Genomic DNA, 9,562 nt, shown 5'->3' with positions numbered 1-9,562 from the left:
GGGGGGAAGCCAGCAAGTGTGGAGGACAGAATAGAATTGAACAGACATGGCCTTCCTGTTTGTATTATGCAATGACCAGTGTGCTCTTGGGGAAGGCAGGAAGGGGCAGAGAGGGGTTTATGTCATCATCAGAAGATGGACAGAAGTTGGGACAGATAAGGACGCCTAGCGCTGGAGTGTGGACGACGGCAGCATTTCGGGCCATTTCTCCGGCAGCAGGGAGGGGGCGTCCAGGCAGGACAGGCTGTTGCAGGAGCCCAGGGTCAGGTGATAAGGGGTAGACCTGGGGAAGACAGCAGGGACCCAGAAGGGATGAACCTGAGAAGAAGGGCGAGAGCGGCTCGCGGATGAAAAAGTAACGAACAAGCAGGCGGTCTGTACAATGCACCAGACATTCTTCATGCCTCACGCTGCCTACCCCAGTCTGGTATACTGGTATATACATATACCACCATTATACATATAATAATTCCCCAGGACCTCTTTTTCTCTTGCCTCGCAGCTTCTTAGGAGAAGGGGTGTGGGGGGGGGCAGCTTCATCGCTCTGGGACCCCGCTTCCCCCGACCGTCGGCCTGCGGGGTACAGTCACCGTTACCATCTCCAAGATCTGGCCCTTTCAGTTAGAGGAAAACTCCCAAGGCCCAAGGGGGCGAAGAGGCCTGCGGGGCGCCTCTTGCTCAGAGGGCTCTGGCCCTGCTCTGTCTGAGGTCCCCGGTTCGCCCACCTCCGAAGGCCGCCTTTGCCGGCAGGGTGGGCGCCTGACTCGGTCCTGGCGCCCCTGGCGCCCCACCTCTTCTTCCACGCCCCCAACTGTCTTCCCTTCCCAGGCGGCGGGAGCCCCGGCTGGTGTCGGAGAGCAGGCAGTCCGGCGGCGGGCCCCCGGTTCAGCCTCCCGGCCTCCCTTCCTCCCCGACTCCGCCTTTCCTCGGCGAGGGCGCGGGGCCGGGGTCGGGGCCCCCCCCTCTTGGGCAGCCGCCCCAGCCGGAGGAGGGGGCCTCGGAGGCNGCCAGGAAGCCGCACGGGGTGAAGCGGCATCACCACAAGCACAACTTGAAGCACCGCTATGAACTGCAGGAGACCCTCGGCAAAGGCACCTACGGCAAAGTCAAGAGGGCCACCGAGAGGTTTTCGGGCCGAGTGGTGAGTGGGGGCAACCCCGGGGGGCGCGGGCGGGACGCGGCTGCCGACCCGGANCTGGGGGTGGGGGTCTCGGGCACCGAGACTCTCTTTTCGGAGAGGGGCTTCCCGGGAACCCCCAGACAGACTCATTCTCTCCCCAGCTCCCCGTGGTTCAGGCGTGTCTCTCTCTCGAAACACTTGTTACATCCTGTCTGCGCATATTTTGGGGGTTTTTCTCCCAGCAGCAAAGTAGTGTTTATGATTTGCAAACACTTTGCAACGTTGGGACCGTGGAGGTCTCCCTCGCGGGCACGCATTCAGACCCAGCCCTGGAATGCCTCGCTGCTCTAACTCCGAACAGACCCGCATCCTCAGCGGGGAGGTGGCCCCCCAAGCCCTGTGTCCTGTCGATGAATGCGAACCCCCACTCCCACTGCCACTCCCCATCACCCTGGTGCTGCTGTAGCTGCAAGGGCGGGCGGACTCCTGCCTATTTTTCTGTTTGTTTGTTTTTAAGAGGGAAGGTCTGGGAGCAGAAGTTGAAGGCTGCTGCATGCCTGCGCCGTGGTGACAGTTTGCCTCCCGCTTCTGGGTGGACTGAAATGCCCAGGGCATGGGTAGCCACCCCGATGCTGAGTTGCAGCCGACTCCATTGCCTTTCAGGTCCTGGTAGCAGGGCTGCTGACTTGCGTTAGGGGTCTGGCGCAGCAGCCCCACTCTTTGTGACCGCTGAAACCCTTCCTGGGTCCCGGCCCCATTTGGAGCGCCTTGAGTGCCTTGGGGTCTCTGCGTTGTCCTGAACTTGGTTTGTTGTCGTTTTTCCTTTCTGCAGAACAGGCCCTTGAAATCCACACCGCTTGTGGCTAGAGGGTTGGGTTCAAAGAGACTGTTGCAGAAAGATTTTGTGCGGCGTGTGGCAGAAAATTAACATGGTTCTTTGATTTGAAGCATATCAGATGTATTTTAATCGATTTAGGGCCAAAGTCGGGAACTAATTATGATACTCCTTGTGTGCGCTTTTCGGCGAGTTTTGGGGCCCAGAGTTGCTTATAAACTTAACAGATGACTACAGGGAAAAAGCAAAATGAACTGTCGAGTGAAGCGGTAGGTTGATGTTGGTATTTTTCTTTTCAATCTGTACAGGAACAGTTCTGGGCGGAGGAGGGGGTACCAGTCAGAAAGTTCAGCCCCTAAATTCTCAAATATTTGGATACCTGGATAACTCCCCCATCCTAAGCTTCACGGTTTGGGTTGATCCAACTGTATTCTATAACTTAAAAAAAAAAAAAAGAGTCTGTTATAGGTTAATTGGAAATTTGAGACATTGTGCATTGTGTTTTAAAAGGCGTCTCCAATAAACATATCCTACAGCCAGCAAGGGGTTCAGAATTCATTCTGGGCAGGTGCCACTTTTTTGTAGGTTGAAAATTCTAAAGAGACGGTTGTAAAGATGTCCTTTGAGGAACGCACTTTCAGGTTGGTGGAAGAAGAGGCTGAGAAACGTGCACTTCATTCATGCTTTTCTTCTGAGGTGATATTCCCCAGGCTGGATGTTGAATAAGCAAGAACTAAGCCTCGCTCCTTGCTCGTGTTGTCTTAATAGCTGTTGAAGAATCGCGCTGGGAAGTTGGAAAGCGGAATAATGAAAAACAGACGTGGCTGGAGCTGCAGGTTGGAGATGTGAGCCTGTGAGGGGTTGAGTGGTAAGGGTGTGTCTGGGGACACAGAAGCCCGAATGCTGGGGAGCTGCCGCTGTTTGAAAGAATGAAATCTCGTCTTATAGCAGACACCTTTCTGAGCTTCCCTGGGGCTTCCTGTCAGGCATTCGTCTTGTTGCCTGATCCGTAGACGAGACCAGAGTGAAAGGGATTGCATCAGTAGACGCGCGCCTGCCTTTCTCTTTTGGTGGGTGTCTTTCCCTTTATTTGCAGAAACTGTGAACATTCCGTCGGGATTTAGTCGAACGGCCAGTAGGGGGCGCCCTGAGAACGGGAGAGGCTCCTTTCTTAGCCGGGAAGACCAGTCCTGCTCTGTTATTGTCCAGCCCTGGTTGTTTCCCATTGTGCTATTAATTTCAGCTAAATCTCTTGTTTTACTAAAAAATTATGTGAAGATTTTGAGTCCGGTAGCAGATCCCGGCTCAGAAGCTGGAAATCCTCAAACTGCTTTCTATTTCATAGATAAGCTTAGAATGTTAGCAGAATCATGTGTTGAGAACCTTGCATTGACCAGATGGGAAAACTGAGGCTCGGTGATGGGAAGGCCTCCTTGGCCCCGAGTCCTCCCCCTGCTGAGCACAGTGCTCACAGATGGTGTAAGAACTTAAGTGAGAAACAGGAATTGTCAGGTGGAAAATTCCCTATGGCTGGCCGAACAGAAAGTAAAACAAACACACACAAAAATTGGTCAGCAAGTCGCTTTCGCCTGTACAGTGCTTGGTGACTCAGAATCTGTCAAGAGCAGCAAGAAATTTTTGTCTGCAGTGTGGAATGGAGTTTGCTTCTGGTTCTAAGGATGCTCTAAATGTCTACACCTTGCTTTTGGGGGTGTGGTTGAAGAAAGCCGAGAGAGCACTGTCTCAGGTCTGCCTTTCAGTCTTCGGGTAGCATCTGAAGTGCTGTTTTATTTTCATTCGGACCCACGTCCTCTCAAGGGGAGTGGGGGCTTGAACCTGCTTTGCCAGAGTGAGTAGCTGGTGTCCCGGGAGGGAGATACTCTGGAATCAGGGCTCCTGTTGGAAGCAGCTCTGAAGCAGAGAAGTCTTTAAAAATGAAAATGTTGTGGCTTCTAATTGCACTAATCTAATCTGGAAGGGCCTTCTGAATCAAATGGAGCACCGCACAACACCATCTCCTACGTTCTGCGAAAGCCACTTCCGAAGAGAGTTGCAGGATTCAGAGCTCGGGGTGGCCCACCCTGCCTGGCCTGGTCCAGCTGTGCTCCCCGCTGATTCCCAAATGTGGTTTGTGGCCACTGCCTGAGGGTGTCCATGACCCAAGGGCTCCAAGTGGCTTGTTCCAGAGATGAACACATCCGACAAGGAAGCACTCTCGCACAAGGGCTGGCCAACATCCAGATCCTGACTTTTCGCCAGCTCTGTGACCTTGTGCCGGCTATGTAACTTTGAAACCTCAGCTTCCTCATCTGTAAAATGGGCTGCCATGAGTACCAGTTTCATGGACCTGTCGTAATAATTGAATAAAATCATCTATTGAAAGCCTCAAAAAGGGAAATTCACCAATTTAGTTCCTTCCTTTAGCAGATTCTTTTTTCTCCTCATCTCATGCGAACTTTCATTTAGACTTTAAGACCGTCAGAGAGTCATGGCCCTTTGGACAAATTAGTCTTGTATCTCTCAGAGAGTGGTAGGAAAACAGTCGACTTCTCAGGTTAATTAAGGAATGCAAGGTGAACACAAAAGTGTGCCCATAAGAAGCCGAGACAATTAGCCAGATTGTGATAGGATCTGAATGCGTTTCTACAGCCTTGAATTTGGGCTCTGTTTCTTGCACAACTTTTGTTTTGATACAGTTCGGGGCAGGGCTGCTGAGTGGAGCCCTGTGGCATAACACGGCATGCAATTTCTCTGAGCCAAACTGCCTGGACCTTCAGGCTGCTCAGACTATTGCCAAAAAAACCCAAACCCAAAAACAAACTACATTTTGAGGAGAGGTGTCATGTGAGTACCTCACCATCAGGGGCCAAGTTCAACTTTCCCTCTGCACCAGGTTCTCTCTCCTGAGCGGTGCATTGTGTGGTGTGAGCAGGGGGCGAGGTCTCTGGGAGGGGTCTGGCATGGGAGTGGCGGGCCAGTGGGCAGAGTGTGGCTGTCACATGGGAGTGGCTGGGGTACCATATGGCAACTATCGTCCAAACCTGGTTTCAAGGAGTAAAGGGACATTGGCAAACGTGCAGTCCAAACTTCTCCCCTTGGAGATGGGAAAAATAAGGCACAGAAGTGTTAAGTGACTTCTCTGCAGCTGCACAGCCAGGAAGTAACCGAGCTAGGTCTAACAAATCCGATTCTCAGTTTGGTATCATTCCATCACTTGTTTAATAAGCCTTTACTAGAGCAAGATGTGATACTCGCTCCTAAAGAGCTCATAGTCCAGTGGCAAAGATAATATGTCCTTACAGATTTTGAGCTAATTCTGTGCAGTTCAACCAAGATTTATTACCATCTCCCCTGGGCTTCTCTCCGTGTGCACTGTTGGGACACAGGCATGATGGAGACCCACCGGGCTACCCATCTGGTAGAAGAGGCAGTGAGCAGTCACTAGGTCTGAGTACCTCTTTTGTGTAGGACTGGGTTATATCAGGTGATTTTCACGTTGAAATGTAGCTCACTGAAGCTTAGTACATTCAGCTGAGTTCAGTCCTGGACAGGAACACCCCCTCTGCCTATTGCCAATGCTACTATGATTACTCCTGGCTGATATTTTTGAAAGCTTGGGGTGTGACATGCTGTGCTAACTGCCTTACAGACATTTCCTTTCATCTAACCCTCGCAACAACGCTGAGAGGTGTGCACTCTAGCCAGACCCATTTAACAGACTGGGAAAATGATGTTTAGGGAAGTTAGGTAACTTGCCCAGGGTCATACAGCTAAAGATGTCAAGTAGTTTGTTTCGAAACCCACCGCTGCTACAGGAATGGAGAACCTTCTTTATGTTGCACAATGCACAGCCTCTGGATTTGGGCGTGGTTCTTTGCTCACGGTGTCAGAAGACCAGCCATGGGGTGTTTCTTTTCCCGGGGGTGGGGGTGGGGGTTTCTCTGTGCTGTTCCGGAAGGAGCCATGGCATAGTGGAGGATTGGCCAGGGCAGTTGATGTTGAAGATGACCCTTGATTTGGGTTTCAGAAGACTGAGATGCAGCGAATTTCAGGCAAAGGGGGATTTTGGTGTGAACAGGCCGTTTTGCTTAGGATGCAGGGTTTGTGCTGGGAGGCAGCGGGAGGCAAGATTGACAAGATAGGTTGGGGGTAGCAATAATAATATTTGATCATAGTAATAGCAGCTAATACTTTCTGAGTGCATGGGCCAGATACATTGCCACGTACATATTAACTGATTTAATTCTCATAATGAGCCTGTCATCATACCATTTTCTAGACAAAGAAACTTAGTCAGTGACTGTGAAGGTCACACGCAGCAGCAGGGCCAGAGTTTGGACCCAGGCAGTGTGAATGCAGAGACCTTGACCGAATCTCTTCCCCTAGGTGGGCTGAGCTGGGTTCTGGTCACAGCGGGGCTCTGAGCCCAGCAGTCTGGTGTGCTGGCTTGGAGCGGGGAGGGTAGCCTGGAGGTTTTCGCAAGAACTGAGGTATGAGAAGATAAGGATCGGAACCGCGTTAATATGTCTGCTTCTGGCACACTGCTTCTTGGGCCATGGGTCAAGTCAGGGAGCTCTCTACCTGGACACACACTGAGTTCTTTGTTCCTTGAGTAGCCTCCAATTCTGGAATCCCTCGCCGGTCCGGAGAGGTCAGCTGGTTCACCTCCCTGTCTGCAGATAGAAATGTACCCACACCACACGGGACATCTCACATCCTTCTGGGAAGCCGCAGAAGAGGAGGATTGGGGCAAAGTATCTTGTCTGTTGGACAGCCCTGTCTTATTAGCTCCTGTCACTGCCTCCCATAGTGCCAAGCACATAGTAGGTCCTCAACAAAGTCTTGTAGGATGGAACTGAAGTGAATGCCTTGAGCAAGGGAGGATCTTAGGAGATGGAAAGGCTGTAGGTCATTGTCTGACCTCCAGGAGCTTTCTGATTTGCTGGGAAGAAAAAAAAAACAATGGCTGGAAATGAATGGCCGGTTACACAGCAAAGTCTGCAAAGTCAGGCCGACCGTTCTCTGCACGGATTCCCTTTCTGTTACATGTGCTCATGCACTCGTTAGGGAGAGAGACGTCCGTCCGGGGCTTGTCGGCTTCCTGGCCATGGCTTCCTGTCCTCAGTGGCTCTGGAGTCAGACAGCCTAAGTCTCATTTGTCTTTCCCACATGAAAGTCCTGGAGCATCTGTAAGTTATGATTTGTGAAGTATCTGTTTTAAAGCAGAATGCATTTATCATCGCGCTGGCCCAGACGACACTACACAGTATAGGAATGAGAGGATCCCAGGCCCCAGCATAGGAGGGGCTCGGCCAGATGACCCACCCGTGAGCCGCGTCTGGCTGTATTGATAACATTCTCTGGAAGCAGCCCAGGAGCAGCCAGATGTTGACTTCACAGCGGGGCCCTTCGGTAAACTTCTAACTGCATTTTAAAATGGGGATGGGCAGGTCCACTCATCGGCCTCCCTAGGAGAGATGCAAACGTGGGCTCGAATGTCCCCAGGGGTGTGATCCAGAAGAGCCCTAAGGAAGAGCAGCCCAAACGTCCATCAGCTGATGAACGGATAAATGAAACGTGGTGTATTCTTTTTCTTTATGGAATATTGTATCTGATCCATTCCATAATTGCATTTATGGAATACTTATGGGTTATTACTCAGCCATAAAAAGGAATGAAATGCTGAAACGTGCCATAATGCGGATGAGCCTTGGAAACGTTATGCTCAGTGAATGAAGCCAGTCACAACAGATCATATACGGCATGATCCCGTTTCTGTGAAATGTCCTGAAGAGGCCAAACCATAGAGATGGAAAGTAGATGGGTGGGTGCTTAGGGCTTGAGAGGGTTGGGAGGAAATGGAGAGTAGCTGTTAATGAGCATTGGGTTTCTCTCTTGAGTAATGAGATTGTCCTAAAATTATGACAGTTGCACAAATCTGGGCATATTATACCGAAGGTCCCTGAATTGTACATTTCAAACGGGTGAAATTTGGTATGAACATTATATCTCAATGAAGCTATCATTAAAGAAACAAAACAGCAACAAAGCAGGGGCTCCAGGGAGTGGGCGGGGAGTAAGGGAGGAGGGCGGAGGCCCATAAACGTCAGGCCGTCAAGATCCCAATCTGTGGGTCCACAGAACTCTCATGCCGATGTTGTGCAAGAAGTAGGAAGCAGTGGCCTGTGTGGCAGGCTGCAGACAGAACACCCGGAGCCACATTCCATCACACCACCCGACAATTGTGTGACATTAGTGACAATTGTTACTATTCTCCTTGAGGCCTCTGTTTTCTCACCTGGGGCTTATGATGGCTCTTATCCTCCAGACTGTTGAGAAGCTGCAAGAAGGTGATGTGATGTGGCCGAGCCTTTAGCCCCGTGCCTCGCATGGAGGAGATGCACAGAGGCATAGCGGGTGCATCTGGGGCTATTGCTGCCCTAAAAGGGGACATTGTCTGAATTAGAAAACGGCCTCCCTCTCGGCGAGTGAATATGAAAAGGCTCCCCTCCCGGCCTGAAGCAGCCCCCAGACTGGTGGCTCTAGGAGAACTGGTCGCCCTTCACTTGACCCTCCGCCGCTGAGCGCCCTGCACATCCGTACCTGGCAGACCTGGCGGGTGGCTTCAGTGTTCTCCTCGTTAGCCACCACTCATCACTGCTCTGTGGCTGAATGTGATATTCAGACACGACATAGTAAAAACACATAATAAAGACACAACATATGTTGGGGGTTGACATACCTTCTTTTCCTTTTAGTCTGGCGGTAAAGCAGATGTGTTGAATGAGCACGTACTAAGCATTCAGGACTGTTGGCGATTTCAGAGGAGGATATGACCAGTCCTGCCACCGAGATCCTGAGAACTTAGTTGGGGCGTGTGAGTAATACATCTGGAATAATCTGGGAACATGCAAGGTAGTGTATCAGAGAGGTGCAGAGGAAGAAATCGTGGCTGTAGGATCAGATGGACTTGGGATTCAAAGTCAGCTGGAGGATCCCGAGCAAGCCGCATGTTGTCTCTGAACTTCTGTTTCCTCGTCTAGGAAGTACGGTTGCCAGCATCCTACCAAGTGGGGTTGGTAGGAGAGAGAGGATTTGGAAGCTTTGGATGCACAGCCTGGCACCTAGCAGGCTCTTGCAAACAAGGGCTGGTGTCACTATTTTGGTGAAAAGGACCTCATAGGGTACCTGGTGGTCTTCTTATCTTGGATCCTGACTCTCTCTGCTTAAAACCCTGCCATGGGTTGCATGGGGACTAAACATGGAATTTGCCACGTCCTTCAAGGCTCCTACCTGGGTGTCCAGACTCCCATTTCCTTATTCCTCTGCCTCGGCCCTTTGTCCGTTTCCTTCAGAACATGTAAACTATGGGGAGCCTGGGTGGCTCAGTCGGTTAAGTGTCTGACTCTTGATTTCTGCTCAGGTTATGATGTCACCGTTTGTGGGTTTGAGCCCCCCGTCAGGCTCTTCACTGACAGCATGGAGCTTGCTTGGGATTCTCTCTCTCTCTCTCTCTCTCTCCCTCTCTCCACCCTTCTCTCTGTCCCTCTCTTGTGGGCATGCTCTCTCTCAAAATAAATAAATATTTTTTTAAAAAAAAGAACATA

At 51.1% G+C, this 9,562-nt stretch overlaps 1 protein-coding gene across 1 annotated transcript in view; it reads left to right on the top strand.

The window, feature by feature from the left end:
• Positions 1 to 9,562, top strand: part of NUAK1 (NUAK family kinase 1) — a 72,408-nt gene that overhangs the window by 2,375 nt on the left and 60,471 nt on the right. Inside the window, exon 3 of the mRNA XM_077761962.1 lies at positions 829 to 1,141. Coding sequence (XP_077618088.1) covers positions 829 to 1,141 — 313 coding nt within the window. The remainder of the gene's footprint in view (positions 1 to 828; positions 1,142 to 9,562) is intronic.

The sequence above is a fragment of the Crocuta crocuta genome, unplaced genomic scaffold (genome assembly GCF_008692635.1).
Source record: "Crocuta crocuta isolate KB4526 unplaced genomic scaffold, BGI_CrCroc_1.0 scaffold193, whole genome shotgun sequence".
NCBI lineage: Eukaryota > Metazoa > Chordata > Mammalia > Carnivora > Hyaenidae > Crocuta > Crocuta crocuta.
Note: the sequence above shows the minus strand (reverse complement) of the source record. Positions and strands in the feature narration are given on the sequence as shown.